This window comes from Cucurbita pepo, chromosome 9 (assembly GCF_057944985.1).
Source record: "Cucurbita pepo subsp. pepo isolate OVF chromosome 9, ASM5794498v1, whole genome shotgun sequence".
Classification (NCBI taxonomy): Eukaryota; Viridiplantae; Streptophyta; class Magnoliopsida; order Cucurbitales; family Cucurbitaceae; genus Cucurbita; species Cucurbita pepo.
Genome location: NC_141806.1, coordinates 13,392,671 through 13,416,067, shown reverse-complemented (window position 1 = coordinate 13,416,067; position 23,397 = coordinate 13,392,671). Strand labels below are relative to the sequence as shown.

The following is a 23,397-nucleotide window of genomic DNA, read 5'->3' as shown; positions in this document are numbered from 1 at the left end:
AAAAAAATGTTCAAAACAGTGCCCTCAGGTTTCCACACCCTTACAAAAAAATGTTCGAACGTTTTGTTCAGAAATAGTGCCCTCAGATTTCCACACCCTTACAAAAAAAAAAAAAAAAAACTTAGCCATTTGAATCTAAAAATTAGAGGTAACGAAAACTCTTAGATTACAAATGATAAAATGAAACTTTCATCCTAAATGATTGAATTATGATAGTTGGAGCTATTTATCAATAAGAGCTAATTTAAATAATAAAGAACTTACAATATTATATTTAAGCTATAGTTTTAGTGCCCCTAAGATACATTAATATTATAAGAATTTTATTGGATTTTTATTGGATTAGAAGCTTATTTTTGTAAGAATAGATGTATAAAATTTTTAATTCTTTTTAAACTAAAAAGAACAAAAAAAAAAAAAAAAAACAATTGGTACACGTTTCAAAATAAAGAGATAATAAATATTTTTAATAATTTGCTATTTATTTTGGGTCCTAACTTAGTGGGGACCACACAATTTCCTTTAAAATAAAAAAAAAATATATCTCTATTATATGTTATTTCCAAGGAATAATTTTATAGGTTTGAAAATTATTTTATTTAGTTGAAAAGTTCACTAAAAAATTATTTAATTCAGTTTTTAGTAAAAGAAAAATATTGAAGAGAAATTAAAAATTAAATAGAAAATCAGAAAAAACGTCATCCTGAAAATATTTACACAGAAAAAGAAAAAGAAAATGACGTCATCCTAAAATAAAACCCTCAATATTCACATTTTTTTCTCTTTAAATCTCCCAATCAAAATCTGTCAACTCACAACCTTCCACCGCCGCACCGCCGCCCAAAGCTGAGACTCAGCGCCGCCTTCACGTCCAGCCTCCAAGCAAACCCACCGCCGTCCATCCTCCACGCATCACACGGCGCCGTCAACGACCTCCTATCTTTCCCCCATCTACTCCGGTACTGAACCTTCACTCTGCAAGTGAAAGCCGGCCACCACTCCTCCGCCGTCTCCTCCTCCTTCATCTCCAGCCGAACCCTCACCGCCTCCTCCTCCACCTCCGCCGTACCCCCCACCATCTCCCTATACGCCTTATTCGTCCACGTCACCTTCCCTTCACCGTCCGATATAAACCCTGGACACGTGTCCTTCTCCAGATTCCTCCTCCTCTCCTCATCCGTACTCCCCAACTCCACTCCTTCCCCCCACGCTATCTCCGCCACGCGCTCCACCGTCACCAAAGACGCTACCATCCTCACCGCCTGCGGCATCGCCACCACCGCCACCGCCGCCGCCCGATCCTCTCCAGTCTTGACCCCTTCAAAACTCAACCAAACCGGCGCGTTTCTCCCTTCAGGCATCTCCGGCAAAAGCGGCAACGTCACCGCCGAACACAAAACGCCGCCGTCCTTCGCCACACTCTTCTTTCTCCGATTACCAAACCGCTTATTTCCACCGCACTTCCTCTTCCCTCTACCAGTACTCCCAGAAACCTCAGATTTCTCCGGCGTGGAACCGGCAGACCCAGATCCAGAAGAAACCGCCGGCTTCGGCGCAATGGGTCGGAATCTAAGCATGATTTTGTCGACCTTCGACATGTCGTACGGTGGGCCGACATAGCGGGCGATGCAGCAGCCTCCTCTTCCGTTACCGTCCATCAAGAAACAAACGAACGGAGGAGATTGAACGTTGAATTTTAAGCAAAATTTGGGGGAAAAGTGAGGAGAAAGGTAAGGGGACGAAGGGAGGCTTTATAGGAAGGAGCGATTGGGACACGTAGTGATGAGGCCACGTTGAAGTGCACAGGTTCGAACTCCACACGTCGCGTTTCGGTGGAAATACTAGAAACGTGGCGTTGGCGTTCCTTTTTTTGTCATAATCGTGGGGCCCACTCGACTTGTGATTATGATTGGGCCCCACATCGGACCAATCATTGGACGACAAGTGTAGGGTGTGCAAGCTAAAAGCCGGCCACGTATGCGCTCTTACTCCGACCGTAATAATCTCTGTTTCCATTTTTGTTTTTTTTTCTTTTTTCTTTTTTTAATTTATTTTTCTAATCTTATAATTCTATTATGTAAAAAATGTAGCTAATACATATATTATATATATATATATATATATATATATATATTTTTTTTTTTTTTTTTTTTTTTTAATTTCTCTCTAATATTTGTAATTCTATTATCCCATTTTTTAAAATTAACGTATCTAATTTTTATGATATTATATTTTTTTTGAAGTAAAAAATAGAAAAAAAAATTGTTTTTTTTTAAATAAAGCATTAACAATTTTCATACGATAAAAAAAATATTTTTATTTTTTTAATTTTAAGAATATATTTTATAGTAAATATTTTTATTAAAAAATGTAGGCGTAGATTTGGCTACCAAGAAAAGAATTAATAAGCTACAAAAATAATTATAATTAATTTAGTTAATAATTGATCTCAAAAATCGAGGGGATGACGTGTACCTTTTGGGAAGGTAAGTTAGGTTAACACGTGGGCCAATAAGAAGCGGATAGAAACGAGGCCCAAGAGATTTGAGATATCCAAAAATAACAACCAATTAGATTCTGCCAAATGGACGGTCAGATGGCACTCTCTCATCTACTTTGATGTGATGGCCTCAGAAATAAAAGGTTTTAAAATAAATTAAAAACCACTCCAAGTCTTTGTTCATGTTTCTCTATCCCCTCTCTGATTGGATCAAATAAAGAGGTGTGAATTGTCCAAAATACCCCTTATTTTACCTTTTGCCAAAATAAATATCTTTTTTGCTTTAGCTCAATTCCTATACATTATCAAACTTCAACTTAATTGGGTAAAAATCTTTAAAATTAAAATTTACTTCTTTTGTCTGTGATTTTCTTTCCTAAATTGCACCAAAATATCACAATTTTAGATTTATTTACTTGATTTTGTTACTGTGAAATTACTTCTGAAAATTGATAGGTATTAGAGATATCCACAGAATGAGGCGGGGATGGAGAAGAAGCATAACAAGACATTGGGGGACGGAGAATATAATACCGACCTCAGCCACATTTATCTAACAGGAAAAAATATTCCCACACTACCCCCCCTATTACCCGTCTAAACGAAATTCCCTTCTCATTCAGGGCCTCAACCTCGTGGGTAAAGTGGATATCTCAAATGGGTATTATTGAATTGAAACGTATTTTCTATTTGAAGCTTAATTGTATAAATATATTTTTTAAAAAATAAAACCCATAATTTATACGTCATTCGTAAGCTCAAAAGGGTATAACGAACTAAGTTTAAAGATGGAGGAATATCGTCAGTTTAATAATCTTCTAGAAACTTATTTTTTATGGTCTAAATTTTTTGAAAAACTATAAAATAATATATCAATTGCGTTAACATTTAATTTTGCATTATTAATGGATGATTGAGCATCAATTATTGATCATTCAAACTCATCAACAACCAATGAGATTTTGCCATGTCAAATACATCACTAATTAAGTAATAGTTAAAGTTTAATGCATTAATGGAGTAATTAGAATCAAATGATTTGACTTAATCTCCACCTATAGTAATTGATAAGAATATTATATTTACAAATTTAAAATAATTACTTCGAAACAATATTAATCATTTATATTTTGTAAACATAATTAAATAAATATATAAGAGAATTTTAAAAGGAATTTGATGGAAAGAAAGAAAAAGAAAAATAATAATAGATATTTTTAATCGATTTTTAATTTTATTTAATTCTATCTCTAATAAATTAGATATGCTCGTAATTCAATTCATAACTATATTTTATTTCATTTAAATTTCACTAAAAACTATTTAGATACTATTTGTAATAGTCTAAGCCTACTTCTAGTAGATATTGCATGTTTCTGTTACGAATCGCCATCATACCGTACGTATTGTCATCAGTCCACCGTTTTAAAATGCCTACTAGGGACAGGTTTCCACACGCTTATAACGAATGATTTGTTCTTATCTCAACCAATGTGGGGTCTCACATATTACCCACTAAGGGTCCAACGTTCTCGCTGGCAGTGGGTATTCCAACCAATGTGGGATCTCACAATTTACCTAGCATCCTCGTCGTCGCTGGCGGTGGGTATTCCAACTAATGTGAGATCTCACAATTCACCCAGCATCCTCGTCAGCAGTGGGTTTTCCCTTCCCAAACTAGTCAAGCTTGGCTATCAGCAATTATCGAGAAGCATAGCCACAGTAAAATATGGCCACATATGTCAAATTTGAACCAAAGTTTTAGTGTGACACAAATATAAAAAATGTGACAATATCCTTAACCTAAAGAAAGTAAGATAAAGGCTTCCTTGCCCTTAAATAAATAAATAAATGTCACAGCATCATTTCATGGTACTACAAAGATTTTATATCGATCACTAAAAAAATGCTATTTTGAAGGCTCAAATTGTTGTACGGAGAACGCCTAAAAATAATGGCTTTGTTTTGCATATTAAATAAATTAAAGTTGGGGACTAAGACTTTATTCAATTAGTATGTAATATATAATTAGATCAACGATTTGTTTTTTTTTTTTATTTATTTCAGGGTTATATTAAATATTTTATTAAGCATAAACTTAGTAATTTAATTAATTATTTTAAAATAAGGAGAATTTATAACTCAAACGTTTATATTTTAAATAATAAAATAATTTTTAAGCAACCAAATTAAAAAAATTATGAAATAAATAACCTTAAACCATATGATAAAAATAATGCCACAATTAGACCAAAAGTGGACATGACATTATAAGCGAAGTGCCCACTAAACCATATAATAAGGGCGTGGAAACCTTATTCTCATCAAAACCCATTAATTCCTAATAAGGGCGTGGAAACCTCTCCCTGGTAGACAATATTTTAGAACTATGAGGCTGACAGCGATACGTAATGGGTCAAAACAGACAATATCACTAATGGTGAGCTTAGGCCGTTACAAATCATGTTTTGAATAGTTTGGGGAGAAAAAAAGGCTTATAAACAAAAGACCCAAAGAGAAATTTTGAAGAAAGGTCGAGTAAAATTGAAATGAAGAACCCAACAAAAAGCCCAAGAAGAACAAGGCTATGACAAGGCAACACACAGCCATGAGTGTTTGCAAGGTTGAGCCCTCGGCTCAAGCCCCGTTGGTTTGATACCTCAAAGAGTCGGCCTAAGTACCGAACCCCTTGAAGGATCAGTCAAAAGACCTAAATGGTCAACCTTGGCCGGTTAGAGCAATCCCTTGAAGGGTTGTCCTAGATTACCAAGTTGAGGGAAGGCTTTAACCTTGAGCCCTTGGCTCAAGCCTATTGGTTTGATCCCTCAAAGAGTCGGCCTAATTAACGAACCCCTTGAGGGATCAGTCAAAAGACCTAAATGGTCGACCTTGGCCGGTTAGAGCAATTCCTTGAAGGGTTGTCCTAGTTTACCAAGTCAATAATCCATCGAGAATCAATTGAGAGACTCTTGATGAACCTTAATCAAAAGTAACTTTAAAGAATAAGAGAAAATGGCTCCGAGCAGCTAAATCTAAAGAGCAAGAGAAAGCTGTTTGAGTGCTACGGCTACTACGGCTAACACCATTTAACCTATTCTTCCAACAAGAACAGATGAATAGCCTCAAACAATGTTATCTTTGTTCAAATCTACATTCGTGCAAAAATTGGTATTATTGAATTGTTTATTCCGAATCAGCCATAGATCCTAAAATAAGATCAATAAGTCTTCAGTGCAGCCGCCTAAGGCATTTTCAATGAGAAAAATGAAGAAAAGTAGAAACTTTAGCCTAATGTGATCTATACTACAAATATAAATATGCTTCTATTGTTTCATATCATAAATCAAAAGGAAGAATAAGTGCTAACCTCCCTGTGCTTTCTGTGGTGCCAAACTCTATACGTTTCCATGGCGCTTGCTCTCTTATAACTTGCTAGAACCATGAGAGAGCGCATGTTTGATAAGCTCCCTCCTAAGAATCTTCCCTGCAGGCGATTTCGGGATCGTGTTCACAAAAGACACCCTCCGGATTTTCTTGTACGGTGCAACCTGCAAGATGAAAATGGTCGAGTTCGAACGTTAGAAGACTTGAGAAAGAGCAGAGGAATGTTCATTTCAAGCTTCTTGAGAGATGGACCATGCCTGTTTTGCAATGAAATCTATGACTTGAGCTTCAGTGAGAGTGCTTTCAGGCTTTCTAACAATATAAGCCATAGGAATCTCTCCAGCTTCTTCATCAGGGTAGCTGCTCAACAGGAGTAAAAGTATTATCATTCAAGAAGCTTTACTTGCAATGATGTAACGGCCCACCGGGAGGAGATATTCTCTTTGGGCTTTCCTTTTCGGGCTTCCCCAATTTTTAAAATGGGTCTGCTAGGGAAAGGTTTCCACACCCTTGTAAAGGGCGTTTCGTTCTCCTCCCCAACCGATGTGGGATCTCACAATCCACCCCCTTCGGGGCCCAGCGTCCTCGCGAGCACTCGTTCCTTTCTCCAATCAATGTGGGACCTTTACCAAATCCATCCCCCCCAGCCTCCTCGCTGGCACATCGCCCAGTGTCTGGCTCTAATACCACTTGTAACGCCCAAGCCCACCGCTAGCAAATATAGGACTTTGGGCTTTCCCGTTCGGACTTCCCCTCAAGGTTTTTAAAACACGTCTGCTAGGGAAAGGTTTCCACATACTTATAAAAAGGTGTTTCGTTCTCCTCCTCAACCGACGTGGGATCTTACAAATGAGAACAAAGATATGGTTATTGATAACTTTCAAATGATGCTTACGGTATGACAGCAGCGTCGGCGATCTCGGGGTTGGATTGAAGTAAATGTTCAAGTTCAGCTGGTGGGACCTGGAATTTGTTCCAAACAAAAAGGATTTCTAATCACTATAGAGGGATTAAGGTAATAAGCCTTGTAATTGAGACGGCTTGAGAGTAGAGAAGTCACCTGATAAGCCTTGTACTTGATCAATTCTTTTAATCTATCGACAATATAGAGATATCCATCAGAATCAAAATAGCAAAGGTCACCAGTTTTTAGCCATCCCTCCGGATGCAAAGTTTCAGCAGTTGCCTTCTCATCTCCAACATAACCTGCATCGAACATCATCGGGTCAAAATCGGGTTCTACGAGATTCCACATCAGTTGGAGAGCATCAAATACCATCGGATCAAAATCGGGTTCTACGAGATCTCACATCAGTTGGAGAGGGGAATGAAGCATTCCTATAATTTCTCATAAGGGTGTGGAAATCTCTCCCTCGTGGTTTTAAAGGGGAAACTCGGAAGAGAAAGCTCAAAGAAGACAATATTTGCTAGCAGTGGGCTTGACTGTTATAAGGGATGGATACCCCTCCCTAGTGGAGGCGTCGTGAAACCTCGAGAGGAAGCCTAGAAGGAAAAGTCTAAAGAGGACAATATCGGCTAGTGGTGGGCTTGGACTCAAAGGGATGGACACCTCTCCCTAATGGACGCCTCAAGGGAAGCCCGAAAGGGAAAGTCCAGAGAGGACAATATTTGCTAGCGGTGGGCTTCGGCGGTTAGACGCATTTTGAGAGGAAGCTCGAAAAGGAAAGCTCAAAGAGGATACTATCTGATAGCGGTGGGCTTGGACTCTTACAACGGATTCAATTCAACTTGATGAAGTAGAAGAAAACACCAACAGAACATTGCTAACCTTTCATGATTCCTGGGCCTCGCAGCCAAAGCTCACCCTTGTGACCAGGAGGTAAGGCCTCTCCAGTTGCAGGATCCACTATTTTGGCTTCCAGATTTTCAGATAAGCGACCTACTGAACTTGTATTACTGCATTCTTCAGGCCCCACAGTCCTTGACGCCGCTGCTGAACTCTCTGTCAAGCCATATCCCTAGTCAACAGAACAAGATCAAGCATCACTGTGTTTTCTTCTTGGTATCATTTAGAGGTTGAAATAGGTTAAAAGCCTTCGGGTTACTCTGTAGTATTTAATTGATATCTTGAAAATTTAAGAACATTCAATAACATATAATGGTAGTTATCATAACATGTAAGCGGGAGAGTTCAGATTCAAAATTCGCAAAGAACGAGAAAGAATAAAGAACAGATTCGGAAAGGAAAATTTACAGGATGGAATGTTCATCGCATTTAATGATAAGAGGAAGAACTTAACATTATACTTGAAATGGAAAGCGTTTCTTGCGAACCTGTATAATTTCTACGTTGGGGAATTTAATATGGAATTTATCGACGACTTCTTTACCAAGAGGAGCGCCGCCGCATCCCAAAATTTGAAGAGAGCTGAGATCGTACTTCGCCACCAGCTCCGACTTGACCATCGCCACCACCAGCGGGGGAGAAACCGGGATGTATGTAACCCTATACTTCTCCACGGCTCTTAACATTTCCTCGAAACCGAACTTTCGCATCAGAACCAGCGTATGGCCTTCTGAAATCGATCGAATCATCATATAGAATCCGAAAACATGGAACATAGGTAACAGGTACAGAGAAACGGGATGCGGCTCCGTCTCTCTTTCGTCGGCCGTCGCCTCTAATGTCATAACACTAGAGATCGCCGCTATGAGGTTCCTGTGAGACAGTAAGACTCCTTTCACTCGCCCGGTAGTCCCTGACGAGTACAAAATTGCCGCCGAGTCGTTTTGATCGACTTTGACATCAACAGCATCATCATCCACTCCATTCGATAGATTGCTTTCATTCATCATAGATAGAAACTTCATTGAATCAATCAAGACAGTGGAAACTGGAACCCTCGAAAGCTTGGACGCCGTTGAGGAAGTAACGAAGGCAATGTCCGGTTTACAGAGTCGAACCTGGTGACCAATCTCCGATTCAGAACCGATTGGATTAGCCGGAGAGACAACAACACCGAGCGATAACAGAGCAAAATACAACACAGGAACTCGCAGAGACGTCGGCGAAAGAATAAAAGCAACTTGACCCTTGGAGAGGGAGAAAACAGTTCTAAGATTAAAGGCGAGGTTTCGGATTTGGCAGAGGAAAATACCGTAGGAGATACTGTCACCTGAGTCGAAATCAACAAGAGCGGTAGTGTTCACCGGAGGAGGGGATGATCGAAGAATAGAAAGTGCGTGTCCGACAACAGTGAGAGGCTGAGATATCGGCGGAACCGAGAGCGGTGGACGGAGGCTATGGAAAATCTTGGTTTGATGACAGAAACCACTCCGAGGATCAACGGAATGTACCGCCGCTTTGAGCTTCCGATCTCGATCCGCCATTACAGTAAGTTGAGAGCTCGGAAGAGTGAAATTGCGTGGCTGAACGCAGGCCGAGCAAATTTATAGTGATAGCAAGGAGGGAAAGAACCATACGGCATCCAACAAAGGATTTTCTTTTTTAAATTATTTTTTGAAATTCCGTCCACGTGGATTATAGAAAGGATATCCCACTTCAATTTTAATAGATATTTAAAATAAAAAATACTTTTAATCAACTTTAAATCCGTAAATATTACTTATTATTAAGTAGGCGAAAAGATATTGTCTGTCTGTTTTGATTTATTATGGGTTTTTATTAGCCTCACGATTTTAAAATGCATTGAGAGAGAGATTTCCATATCTTTAGTTCTCCTCTCCACCTGAAGCAAATCTCACACCGACTAACCTTAACTATCATCACAAACTACGGTTGGGTTAGGTAAGATTCTTATTATTATTATTATTATTTAATTTTGGGTTGGGTTGAATTTTTTAAAAATAAAGAAATTGAGCGGGTCAACCTGAACAATCTAAAAATATTAGGAAGACTAATAACATTGGACAGTTAGTAATTGTGAATGTTCGATCTATGAAATTTTAGTTAGTTATTACTGTAATATTTATAATATATATATATATATATATTTTAAATAACCCAACACAACTTGAGGGTCCAAAAGCTTTTTCCAATCTAACCTGTGTACATCCCTAAAGATACAGTGTAGCGAGTAGTAAAATAATATTTCTAAAGGGCGTTACTTAATTGGTGAAAAAGTAAAATATTATTTTTTACCCCAAGATCAAAATTTGTTAGGCCCGAGATCAAATGAGACAAATTTGACAATTCACCGTACACTGAAATCTACCAAAAAAATGTACAGACATAACACATACGAGTCACTATTAATATTTTTTCGTCTTATTTATATATATAAAAAAAGAATGGTTAAATTAATAAAAATATATTTAAAATTTGTATTTTGTTTAAAATAATTTAAAAATAAAAATAAAAAACATTATTTTTAAAATAAAAATATATACTTGAACTAAAATTTTGGGTTTGAAATTTCAATTTTTTTTAATAGAATTAAACTAATTTCATTTATTTTTTCCACAAAATTTATTAAAAGAAAAATACGAATAAATCATGAAGTAATTGGTAACTAAGAGGGTTAACAAAATTTAATTTAGTAAAATATGAATAAATTAATGTAAAATGTTTCTAAATTAATTTAAAATAAAAAGATTTTAAAACTAATTATTTAATAAAGTCATTGAATTTTGAAATTTAAATTTAAAACGCAAAAATATTTAAAAGTGAATAATTGTTTTTATTTATTTATTTATAATTTAGTAATGTAAATTATAAAATTTTAAAAGAAAAAAATAATAAATATATCCCTTGCACTTCAATAAATCAGCCCAAATATTTTAGAAAAAAGAAAAAAAAATTGAAAAATAAAACTAAGCTCGTTTGTAAATAAAATAAAATAAAGAGAAAAAAGAGGGAAACCCTTTTATCTGTGTTCCGCGCCACTTCTTCTTCTTCTTCACGACGTCTCCTACTCTGTTTCGCCGCCGCCTCTCTCCCGTTCACTGCTGCCGCTGCCGTCGTCGTCTTTCTTGCGTTCGTGACCTGTAGTCTCCTGCCTCTTAGCGGTTTTGCTCTGATTTTCTACTTCCTTGTTGTTGCCGGTATTCTCCCAATCCCTATCTGTCTTTCTTGTCATTTGAAAAACGCAAATTAGAACTTGTATAATGAAGGAACGGAGGATTTCTTTAGTAACAATAGCTGAATAGAAAGGAAAATAAGAGCAGCATTGCGGCAAATTGGAACTTGGCTTGCGTTTCGCTGTTCTGGTTCGGACGCGAATCTGTCATCAAATTTTCTTTTGATTTGTAGCTTGATTGCTTGAGGAACAACTTTAGCCTTATTTATGTTTGGATATTTGTAGATTATAGTTGGGTGAAGACAAAGTGGAAAGTTCTAACTTGATTAAATGAGGTTTTAGACCGCCGCGACATTGTTAATATTGTTATTGTTATTGGTGATTATCATCTTTCCAAATCGTTTAGAATTGAACCAACTGGGTCGTTCAGAATCTTTCTTCGGTAGGGTTTACAGTCCAACTAAACTGTCTTTCTGTGTCTCAATAGATTTACCCTCATCTGGTGTGCAGAATATGCCTCGCACGACAAAGGTTGATTGCCCTGGCTGTCCTCCGCTTCGTGCCCTAACGTTCGATGTGCTTGGTCTCGTCAAAGGTAAACAGTGCCATCTAAACTTCCTCCTTCACTGTGGCACAATTTTTTCTGTATTCTTCTTTAAATTTGTTGTTCTGGGGCACAGTCATCCAAGCTCAGGGGAAGGAAGGTGAGATTCCAAAGGTGGTTGAGAGGTGGGGCGAACCTGATTACTCCAAATCAGTGCTTGCAGCTTCTCTTGTTGATCGTAAATTTGACCCTGTATGTATCGTTTTGCCGCTCTTCAAACCCTTCATTGTTATTTTCTTCTCTTTCTACAAATTTTTATGCGGTTGCAGTTGCTATCTAAGTGTTCTAATTTTATTTGTGATAGTTATGGATCTGTGTTTGATAATTGAACTGGGAAGTGATGTTTTGTCTTGATGAATTGTGGCTAGTATTTAGAAATAAATTGCAGTTTTATACAGTCAAGCTATATTAAAATGTTGATTTGATTGTCACTGGAAGGTTTTTGTCGTTTACAGTCGTTTGTGTCATCTAGGCTGTGAATGTGGTATGTTTTTCTGGCCTTACAAGTTGCCCCACTTCACATACTGATCAAATTGAAAGCAATTATGTGCTTCTTTTGATAAGTAAATTTACTTCCCATATGCTAGATGAAGTTCCTGAGTTCTGAGGAAGAATTTCCGAAGTTTTCTTCCCTTTTGATATATTGTATTCTTCATTGATTAGTAGGGGCTATACTGACCTATTACTGGGTTGATGATGAAATGTCTGTTGATCGGCCAATTATGTCTTTCATTTCTTTCATCTATGGTCAATTCAAATTCTTCATCATTTTTAGTCACCAAATTACTTCCTTTTATTTTTTATTGCAGTTACTAGCTGTTGCTCGAAAAAATGGACTGGTAAGTTGCTTGTTCAGACTTCTAGTGTAGTGAATCCTGCTCACATTGATTGAACTTAAAAATTTAAATATACTAATGCTCTTTTTGTAAAATCATGTTCCTGCCGTATACTCCAGATTGAAGTTCTTAATCCATTGAATGGCAATCTTCATGTTGCAATTCCGGACAATACTGATACTTCTCCACCAAAAGATGATGCTATTATTGGAATGCATTTATTTTCAAAAGATGAATCGGCATTGGCGTCTAGGTTATGTATCAATTTATAATTTATGAGCATGTTATTTTGTAATTTGATAAAAGTGCAAAAGGTATCATCGTGTTGTTAATGATGAAATATCAAAATTTTCTTAAACTAGCTGGCTACTTCAACAAGACATCTATGCTGAATTCCTCTTAGTTTGATCATTCATTTTTAGGCGTTGCACCTTGCTTTCGTGTACAAAAAAAGGAAATGCGAGCATGAGGTCAATTGATTTTTCTAGCTCATCTTCGGACGATATCTCTACCAATCTTGTAAAAACGTGGAAAGTATGTGGTTCAGGTGATGTTTTGTGCTCTAAAGTTGATGGAAGTGAAACCCATGCATTGTTTGGAGGGTGAGTTAAGATCATGATTGAATTTAAGTATTATCTATACATTGGCACTAACAACCTTTACCTTGTATGCGCAGGAAGGGTGTTGAAGTCAATACATGGAATCTGGAACAGTGTACTAAGATTTGGACAGCAAAAGCAGTATGCTTTCAAGTTCTCCTTTGCATGTTTGTACAAAGCGATCAACATATTTCTACAGAATGTTTTTTGATTTCCTTTTGAAACATTTTTTTTATTCAGCCAAAGAAGAACAGTCTTGGTATTTTCACACCAACTTGCTTCACATCAGTGACATTTCTTAGTAAAGATGACCATCGTAAATTTGCAGCTGGTACCAACAACCATCAGGTAATTCATAACAGTTTCTCATGGTATTAGTAATACAAGTTACAGAATAGGAAATAATAACACAAGTTGCAGAATTAACGGGAGTTTTAGAGAATTGAATAAATAAGTGTCTGATGTGGTCTTGGTTGCTATTTAAGTTCAATAATACTTCATTTTGAGCCTTTCAGAAAATTATTGATATCTGATTATTGGTGAAACGTTACAACTCTTGTACAATGTAACCTCTTTATTTTTAGTTTACACATCCATTATAAAAACCATTTATTTTGATGTATGAATCATATTGCCGCTCTTTACTTCTTAAAACTATTTGTTTTTATTATTATTTTATGGGGGTGGGGGATTGGTCTTCTTTCTCATTCTATAACTGGAGTTTCTGATTAACCAACTCAGGTTCGATTGTATGACATCTCTGCTCAGAAGAGACCTGTTATCTCGTTTGATTTTCGAGAGACTCCTATTAAAGCCTTGGCTGAAGATGTAGATGGTAACACAATATTTGTGGGGAATGCAACTGGTGATCTTGCATCCTTTGATATTCGCAATGGTAAAATTTGTTGTGCTTGAGACAATGTTCTTTCTGATTTAATATTCTGGGCGTTCTATATTTTCATACAGTACTCTTGTTTCAGAAAAGATTGGCTGTTTTACGGGTTGGATCCCAATTGATGAGTACTACCCCAATAGTTTATTTAAAAGTTCTCATTCCACTGCATATTTTAGCATGCTTGAGATGTAGGTGATACAGTCATGGTGTCTTAAATATATAAATTATGTATGAGAATGGTGTACCAAGAAGAGTAGTCTTGACTGACAGCTACCTTCATTAGAAAGGAGAAAACAAATATTTTTCTTTAGACCAGGAATTCCCAGTAGCGTTCAAACTTTTTATTTCACCTTTATTCTGTCTGTTGGGAGCTATTTGATTGTTCCTTGATTGTCGTGAGTTTTTATTGATTTTGTTGGACTATCTCTATGATCTGTAAATAGCAGTTGATTAAAATTTTTATTAATGGAGTAAATTTATGTGCCTTATTTTCTTTGCTTGACTCGTTTCTCACAGGAAAGCTATTGGGTTGCTTCTTGGGGAAATGTTCTGGCAGCATAAGGTCCATCGCCAGGCATCCAGAGTTCCCGATCATTGCATCATGTGGTGGGATATATTTTCCAATATGACAATCATCTAGCATTTCTCTGTCTGCTATACACATGGAAATCTTGTATTTTTACTAGGATTGTGTCTCTTTTTACATGTTTGAAATATTCATATAAAAAAAAATCCTCTGCACAACGAGCCATACTCATCTTTTATGCTAAAAAACTAGCATTTTTAGTACTTAATGTAAGTGGGTTGGTTAGGAAGAAACAGAATAATAAGTGTCGACTTCAAACCTACCTATAGGCAATTCATTAAGTTGTGTTGAATCCAGTGGATAATGGAAGGATTAAAGGAGCCAAGATACAGTCAATAATTTGAGTGGCATCAATTCCATGAATGTATCCGGACTGCACTAAATATTAACTTTTTCCTTTTCTTCTTAGCTAGATTTATAAACTCAGATATACAAAACTGAGAAATCAGAATAAGAACATATCATTTTCTTCAATGTGGAATCTACTTATGAGTGATGTTGAAATCTTTTTGCAGGACTTGATAGTTATGTTCGCTTCTGGGATATAAAGACAAGGCAACTTCTGTCTGCGGTAAGTTTTCATAATTCTAGTAAATAATAGGTTGTTTAGACGCATCATTCAGAATGAATGATGTAGAAGAAAGTTTTTCAGAAAATACTGGAAAGGACATTTTAGAAGAAGATAATGGTAGTCAATCTTATGGACTAATTTGCACCATTGTTGTGATTTAATTTATTGACTCGGAGCTATGAAGAAAAAAAAAAAAAGAAAAGGCCATTTAGAGACAAATATAAGGTCTGATGGTTTAAAAGTATAGTTTAGAATTATCTTCCTAGTTGTTTAGAAGTTGTGCTGTTTAGATATGCATCCTGTCGGTCAATCACCATTTTGCAGTTGTTTTCTACAGAAGGGAGAATAATGAAAGGAAAATTTACTGTTCGAGTACAAAATTCTAAGCATGATCACTGATCTACTTAATAGCTTCCTAGAAAATGTAATGGGACCCTATGCATTAAAGTGGTTATATTTGATGTAGCCTACTGGATAGTACTCTTACTAAACTGAAGCCGAGTATTTCCAGCACTATATTCACATAATTCAGCTGGTACTTGCGTAAATATATTGCATGTTTGTAAAATCAGGGAGTCTATTTAATAATATGACAGAAAGAGAGAAAAAAATTGCGTTTGATGCATAAATGTAAGCTGGGACAATATATCATATGATTATATTTGTCTTCATTTGCTTGCAGGTATTCCTAAAGCAGCATCTTAATGGTGTTGTCTTCGATTCCCATTTTGTTGGAGAAGGTTAGATTTGCTGATCCACACTTATCAAATTAATGTTTCGTAACAAAATCATCTTTCTATGTTGAGCTTGTTTTTAGTTTGTGCTGCATTAATGCATTTTATTGACTTCCAACATAACTCTCCTAGGCTCCAAATGACTGATTGAAAGCCTATGATCTGTTCATTTGTTCTTTATCTCATTCATATCTGTCTCAGCAGACACAACACACTCTGCAGTAGAGTCAATCCAACAGGACATAGAGATAGGCCAAACCGTTAGCGAGGAGGAACACACGCCTCAGAAAAGAAAAAAGGCATCGAAAGAAGACGGTGAAGGCAAAAAGAGGAAGGGTGCAAGCAAAGAAAATAAAAAAAGCAAAAAGAAGTCGCATGGCGAAACCGAAAGTAAGCAGAGGTAGGAGTTCAAAATCTGATATTCTTTGTTCTTGGCAAAGCAGAAAGGTTAGTTCATGTTCTGATCTATTCAGTCTGCAGAGACTGTGGGAGATTAGAGGGTAAATGATAAAAGTTATTTATCTCACCAATGTATTAAATTTTGGCCCATATCATGATTTTTATGCGGGATGAAGTAGGTATGATTCCATTCGAAGTAGTTCAAGCACGTTCGACTCAAGTATCCCGTGTCAAATTTTATAATACTAGTAGTTAGAAGTATTTGAATAGGATACCTATAATGTTTTAGATTAGCCCTCCATGTTTGAACTTTGTAACTTATGAGTTCGTCAATGAACAATTCAGTAAGTTCTTGAAATATTGTTTTTACTTCCTCCCCAAAGTAAAATATAACACCTATTTGTATCTGTGAGTGCAATGTTTGGACAGTAACTGGATCTTGGTAATTCTCAGTTTGGTTTTATTCTTTTGGATTCGAATCCCTCCCATGCTGTTTTTTTAGCTATTGTTCATGATTGATGAACATTAACAAAGGTAACTACAAGAACTTTTACCGAAGAAATTTAACCCATCATTATGGTTCAAGTTCAGCCAGTTCTGCTTCAATCACTGCTAAAATGCTCTCTAGTGATGAATTTATTGGTAAGTTTCAATTTTGAACTGGACAGATGTTACGTTTGCACGTGCATTCTGGCACGGGGTATGCTACGGCATCACGATCATTCCTTTTTGTCCTTGGCTTTGGCTGACTCCGAGGTTGTTTATACAACTTACTCGCAATCATCCCAGTTCAAAAGTACCCATAATTTTAACCCTAACCCTAGTGATCGCAATCATCCCAGTTCAAAAGTACCCTTAATTTTAACCCTAACCCTAGTGATCCTTAAACTTTTTGAAAGGTTCAAAAATATCCTCGACTACTCAGTAGTATGTGGATGGAATCATTAGTACCCGGTCTTAAATCAGGAAATGAGAACGAAAAAGAAGAATTGAGAAATGAGAAGTTGTCGGTTAAGGGTAACTTTTAGAAGTTTAAAAATATAAATTCTAGGATATTAACGAAACTTTTGAAAGTTAATAATATTTTAAAACAATTTTAGCCATTAATTCCTTCAGACGTGTTAATTGGGCTAATGTGTCCATAATGACTAGGATGGATATCTCTCGTATCCGATGACTAGGATGGATATCTCTCGTATCTGAAAACTAGTCGCCCCGTCAATCCTTGAGATAATGGGTGTAATCTGAAAAAAGATTCGAACGGAATTGAAGTTATTCAGAGGAGTTTAATGATATTTTTATGATTAATTATTATTTATTCTTTATGGTCCACTAATTATGTAATCTTATTTGATAATGGTTGAAAATGTGGACATCCTATTCTCACCAACCCCCCTTGGGAAGTAACTTGACAGACAAAAGCCACCAATTAACCACCTATCCACCAAACCCCTTTCCTTGTGAGGACAAATACAATAATACTATTTGTGAGGACAAATACAATAATACTATTTACAAAATGAAGTTACCATATCAACCAACCATTATGGAAATTACGCATTTAGACATAGCTACACCGACCACAACTCAACAGTTAACATTTATTTTATCTTTTCTCGAGACTCGACTCAATGAACGAATAGCTTATGTTTCTTTCCGATGATGACGTGCATGAAAATATTTGATAAATTTCTTGATATATATTTTTTTACGAAAATATCAAAATTCTCTCAGTAAAAAAAGAAAAGAAAATTTAATATTTTTATCACGGCCTTCACTTCGTTTTAATTTTTTTTTTTTATGAGTTCGTTTTATTGCCGATATCTAAATTTTAAATCTCTATGATTTAAATATTTGAATAATATATCGTGTTTGTGTTGGAACATATAGGATAATTAATATCTAAGAATTAAATATTTGCATTTATTTTATAAATTTTATTTAATAATTTAAATAATATGTTTATTAACCAATCAAAATAGTCGAATATTATTATTGGAGTGGATTTTTTTTTCCAAATATTCCATTTCAACCATATTAAATTATTATATAGGTTGTTTGTAGAAAAAATAATTTAAATTAGTACACTTAATTAAAAATTATAATTTAATTAATTATAACATTCATATTAGATAATTAGTTAATTATTCTAAATTAAAACCAAATGAAATCAATTTCTCATTAATTATTAATGTATAATTATAACTCATATTAAGTTTAATTAAATATCGATAATAATAAGTATGTTATAAAAAAATCTATATTGAATATAATATAACTCAAGTTAGAAATATTCATGAATTGGGTCGGGTCGAGTTATGAATTTATTAGACCTAACCCACTTGTTCGGGCTGTAAATTTTAACTCAAACAATATTTATTAAACAATGAACCTAACTTAACCCAACCATATTTTTTTTGAAATGAGTTGGTTCGAGTTGCTCGTAATAAAAATAAAATGTTAATTTGTAAAATACACATTTACTTATTTTCAAATATTTAATTAACATTTACAACTCGTACTCCAATTTGAAAATTTATATTTTATTAAATATTAATTTTAAAAGTAGTTAGAAGAATAAATAATTAAAAAATATATGTATTTTAAAATTTAATAATAAATTTATTTGAATTCAAATAATTCAAATAAATAAAGTTTTTTTTTTTAATATTCTTGACCGAAGTAAAAATAATAATATAATAATAAAATAAATAAGTCAATATTCAATTAATTAATCAAATTAGGAAATAAAATAAATTAGAATAAGAGAGCATTTAATATTAATTGATTAATTAAAAAATAATTTAAAGGTGACGTGAAAAATTCAGGTCGGACAAAAACAGTCTCGTCAATATCGAGGGAACCGTAGATTCGTGGGTCAAAAGCAGGGGCATAGATGTCATTTCAAGAAAGCATGGACTCAAAGTCGAGGGGTATAATAGTCATTTAAGATGATAACGACCGTCGACCGTGCTTTAGTTCTAAGCAGCGTGTCGCCCTTTTGCTTTGGACTTTCAAAATCTCTGCTTTAGGGTTCTCTTTAGGAAATCATCCGTTAAGAGAGAACACCAAAAAAAAAAAAAAAAAAAAAAAAAAAAGAGAGAGAGAGAGAGAGAGAGAGCTTCAGAGCAGAGAAGAGCATCAATGGCGGGCAATTCGGCAGTGGCCTTGGAAGATGTGCCCTCCGTGGATCTCATGACGGAGCTTCTCCGTCGTATGAAATGCTCCTCGAAGCCTGACAAGCGCCTCATTCTCATCGGTAATTTTCTAGGTTTTTATGCTTTTAGACTTCGATTTCTGGCTTTATGGTTGGTTTTCGTGTGTCGGTTTGTGGTAATTTCGTGGAGTTGAGGCGTTGGATTGATGCAAATGGCTCAGGAGTTTTGCATATGTGAATCTTATGTCCTGTTTTTCGCTCTTTCAAATTGCTTGGGTTTTGAGTCAAAATCTGGATTTCTACTCTTTTTTCAAGTGATTTTTACCTTGGATGATGGATTTAGGTTCGAGTAAAAGTTAAGGGATTTAAGTTCTATGAAGATCTAGATGAAAAAGGAACTTATCTTCGTTGTTGTTCAGTAACGTATTATTTTTGTCGGATGGAAAATTACTAGTGTTTTATCCTTTTAATTTCTTATTGTTTTCAGTATGTAATCACGAACTTTTAGGGGGAAACACAAAGAGTAAATCAACTAAAAGAGTTTATGAGCTGCTGCTACACATGGTTCAAGTTAATATCTATTTGCACATTGTAAAACACTTAAGAGTAATGCATAATGGTTTGTAAAGCTTTAAGAATAATGGATATAACTTGGCTGCCATGTTCGCTTCCTACTTCTAATCACATTTATTGGAAATCTGTGTGATAGACCTCAAATTTCTGAAGTGTATGAAGGTAAGCGTGTGAAGAGAGGGGGGAGCTGTGTGCGAGGCAAGGACTTGTTTTTGTTGCGTGAAGGGCCTCGGAGGGAAGAGATGTAGGGGTGGGGGTTTGGGGACCGGGGAGAGGATCTTTTTGGCCTGAGTTTCTGTAACTCTCGAACTGAGAGTTTCAGGACAGATGGGAAGATCTCGATGCTGTTGATAAAGAAAAATTGTGTCTGATGCCTAGCACTATGCTAAGGACTGAAAATGATAAAGGAATCGAGGAGAAAAACTGAAGCCGAAAGGGATTATTGAGACTTAAGGTGTTTTTGCATTGAGACACTCATGTTTCCAAAGGCATCTAATAGTGTAAAAGAATTTAGAAGGGAAAGGGAAACTAATATGGCGAGGGTTATGGATCGAGTTGTATGCTACTTTTAAAAGAGTAGAAGGCAGCTAGTGGGAAAAGATTCTAGTTTCTTTGTATGTAGCTTGACCTCGTGTCGTTCGGTTTGGGTTTTCATTGCATTGTATGGTATGTTGTGGTGATTTGAATCATAACCATGAAACTCCGATGTGTTGCAGGTCCACCCGGATCAGGTAAAGGGACCCAATCACCAATCATCAAGGATGACTACTGCTTGTGTCATTTGGCTACTGGTGATATGTTAAGAGCTGCTGTTGCTGCTAAAACTCCTCTTGGTGTCAAGGCTAAAGAGGCTATGGATAAGGTCGAGTTTCCCTTATGCTTTCTGCTCTTTGTTTCTTTTCCATGCTTCATTCTAATCTTATCTTTGTTATCTTGTTAAAAGTTTTAATTGTTCTATATTGTAGGGTGAACTCGTGTCTGATGACTTGGTTGTTGGCATCATCGATGAAGCGATGAAGAAACCTTCTTGTCAGAAAGGCTTCATTCTTGATGGGTTTCCAAGAACCGTAGTTCAAGCACAAAAGGTGCGAGATTCATTGAAATTTAATGTATATGTTCGAATTGCTTCGCTATTTGCGAGTATTATACTTTTTAGTTACTCCATTGCAGCTTGATGAGGTGCTTGACAAGCAAGGAGTGAAAGTTGATAAGGTGCTCAACTTTGCTATTGATGATGCTATTTTGGAGGAGAGGATCACTGGGCGATGGATACACCCATCCAGTGGCAGAAGTTACCACACCAAATTTGCTCCTCCAAAGACTCCTGGTGTTGACGATGTAAGAAACTTCCTAATGTTACTTTAACTAGAGGTGTGAGATCCCATATCGGTTGGAGAGGGAAACGAAGCATTTCTTATAAGGGTGTGGAAACCTCTCCCTAGCAGATGCGTTTTAAAATCGTGAGGCTGACGGTGATACGTAATGGGCTAAAGCGAACAATGTTCGCTAGCGATGGGCTTGGTCAGAGCCGACGCTGGACTCCCAAGGGGGGTGGATTGTGAGATTCTACATCAGTTGGAGAGAGGAACGAAGCATTCCTTATAAGGGTGTGGAACCTCTCACTAGCAGACGCGTTTTTAAACCGTGAGGCTGACGGCGATACGTAACGAGCCAGAGCGGACAATATCTGCTAGCCGTGGGCTTGGGCTTGGGCTTGGGCTTGGACTGTTACAAGAAATCAGCTAGAAGTGGATATAACTTGGACTACAAATCAAATAGAAGTTGATATTTGACCCATCTATGTATATGCGTTTTGATGAGCTGCAGCAAATATTCTTAACCGTCTTGTTTTCTGTACAAGGTAACTGGAGAGCCTTTGATTCAACGGAAAGATGATACTGCCGCTGTATTAAAGTCACGTCTGGAGGCATTTCACAAACAAACCATGCCGGTACAGTTGCTTTGTGTTTTTCTTTTGATCTGATCGATTAGGAATGTTGAAAAGGTGTCTTCGTTTTCCTTACATGACTAACTGTTGATTTGATCGGTTTGTGGTCAATAAGGGTCTTGTAAAAAATAAAGGGCCTAGAGGAAATAAATTCTAAGTCAATGGTGGCCACTTACCCAAGTTTAGTTTTAATATTGTGAGATCCCACATCGGTTAGAGAGGGGAACGAACCATTCTTTATAAGGGTGTGGAACTTCTCCCTAACAGACGCGTTTTAAAACCTTGAGGGGAAGCCTGAAAGGGTCCAAAAAGGACAATATCTGCTAGCGATGGGCTTGGGTTGTTACAAATGGTATCAGAGCTAAACACCGGGGGGTGTGCCAGCGGGGACACTGGGTCCCCAAGGGTGTGAAAACCTCTTCTTAGCAGACACGTTTTAAAACCTTGAGGGGGCCCGAAAGGAAAAACCCAAAGATGACAATATCTACTAGTGATGGGTTTGGGCTGTTACAAATGGTATCAGAGCCAGACACCGAGTGGTGTGCCAGCGAGGACGTTGGGCCTCCAAAAGGTAGATTGTGAGATCCCACATCGGTTGGAGAGGAGAACTAAACATTCCTTATAAGGGTGTGGAAACCTCTCCCTAGCAGACGAATTTTAAAACCTTGAGGGGGCACGAAAGGGAAAACCTAAAGATGACAATATCTACTAGCGAAGGATTTGGGCTGTTACAAATGGTATAAGAGCTAGACACCGGACAATGTGCCAGTGAGGACGTTGGCCCCCAAGGGGGTGAATTTTGAGATCCCACATCGGTTGGAGAGGGGAACGAAGCATTCCTTGTAAGGGTGTGGAAACCTCTCCCTAGCAGATGTGTTTTAAAACTTTGAGGGGAAGCCCAAAAGGGAAAGCCCAACGAGGACAATATCTACTAGCGGTGGGATTCAGTTGTTACAAATATCCTTTGAGCTATCTTGGCAATCAAATGTAGGTAGGTCGGGATTTTCATTTATGTTTCTAAATGTTCTGGCTTGCAGGTGATCGATTATTATGCGAAAAAGGGTCTTGTCGCAAATCTGCACGCTGAGAAGCCTCCAAAAGAAGTCACAGCTGAGGTTCAGAAAGTGCTCTCATAGAATGATAGGAGTTTCTGAGGCCCCGGTCACTACTTTTACTACTTTCTACTCCTTTTACTGTTGAATTGTCTGAAAATCTCTCATTTGTTCTTCAATTTTCGAACATCCATTTTCCGGCTGCTATTATCGAACTTTTTGAGCGCTGAACGAGTCGAGAATCGTTAGAAATAAACCGTTTGATCTTCTGATGAAATGATTGAGTTTGATCTTAGAAATCTGCCTTACTGAAATATTTCTTTGTTTCATTTTCTGATGAAATGATTGAGTTGGATGAATTACTTTACTGCCTTCTTGATTCATTTCTATCCATTGATATGATCCAAGAAATTGTTCTCTATCAAACAGTAGCATTAGTCAGTAAGATGTGAAAGAATGGTTCCCTCCGTTCATGACTCGTCATCCTATGTGATCGTGTTGTTGCCACTAAAGTAACACATTACACGTTGCATGGACACGTCGAGGTGCACATTACACC

The 23,397-nt window shown here is 36.6% G+C and overlaps 4 protein-coding genes across 6 annotated transcripts; 2 read left to right on the top strand and 2 right to left on the bottom strand.

Annotated features, from left to right (window-relative positions):
• Positions 1–656: 656 nt before the first annotated feature.
• On the bottom strand, positions 657–1,675 carry LOC111802559 (uncharacterized). Its single transcript, XM_023686968.2, has one exon. The coding sequence runs from the start codon at positions 1,656–1,658 to the stop codon at positions 813–815; it is 846 nt and encodes a 281-aa protein (XP_023542736.2). The 5' UTR covers positions 1,659–1,675; the 3' UTR covers positions 657–812.
• Positions 1,676–5,657: 3,982 nt separating this feature from the next.
• LOC111802471 (4-coumarate--CoA ligase-like 9) lies at positions 5,658–9,297 on the bottom strand. Its single transcript, XM_023686854.2, has 6 exons — positions 8,180–9,297; positions 7,674–7,863; positions 6,945–7,090; positions 6,780–6,847; positions 6,142–6,244; positions 5,658–6,048 (listed from the first exon to the last, which is right to left on the bottom strand). Exons 1-6 carry the CDS (start codon positions 9,233–9,235, stop codon positions 5,923–5,925), a joined length of 1,689 nt encoding a protein of 562 aa, XP_023542622.2. The 5' UTR covers positions 9,236–9,297; the 3' UTR covers positions 5,658–5,922.
• Positions 9,298–10,715: 1,418 nt separating this feature from the next.
• Positions 10,716–16,466, top strand: LOC111802512 (uncharacterized). Of its 3 annotated transcripts, none has more exons than XM_023686910.2 (13): positions 10,716–10,909; positions 11,395–11,479; positions 11,565–11,680; positions 12,298–12,327; positions 12,444–12,577; positions 12,747–12,926; positions 13,001–13,064; positions 13,164–13,271; positions 13,665–13,818; positions 14,335–14,424; positions 14,920–14,975; positions 15,658–15,715; positions 15,911–16,466. In XM_023686910.2, exons 2-13 carry the CDS (start codon positions 11,398–11,400, stop codon positions 16,111–16,113), a joined length of 1,275 nt encoding a protein of 424 aa, XP_023542678.2. In that variant the 5' UTR covers positions 10,716–10,909; positions 11,395–11,397; the 3' UTR covers positions 16,114–16,466. The 3 variants fall into 3 exon arrangements, with proteins under 3 accessions (XP_023542678.2, XP_086982942.1, XP_023542679.2); XM_087126816.1 differs by having other exon boundaries at positions 11,372–11,479; XM_023686911.2 differs by having other exon boundaries at positions 10,718–10,909; positions 15,914–16,466.
• A 2,714-nt stretch (positions 16,467–19,180) lies between these two features.
• Positions 19,181–23,115, top strand: LOC111802604 (adenylate kinase 4). The gene is made up of 6 exons (XM_023687039.2): positions 19,181–19,367; positions 20,555–20,700; positions 20,804–20,923; positions 21,009–21,176; positions 21,700–21,789; positions 22,824–23,115. Exons 1-6 carry the CDS (start codon positions 19,253–19,255, stop codon positions 22,920–22,922), a joined length of 738 nt encoding a protein of 245 aa, XP_023542807.1. The 5' UTR covers positions 19,181–19,252; the 3' UTR covers positions 22,923–23,115.
• Positions 23,116–23,397: the final 282 nt, after the last annotated feature.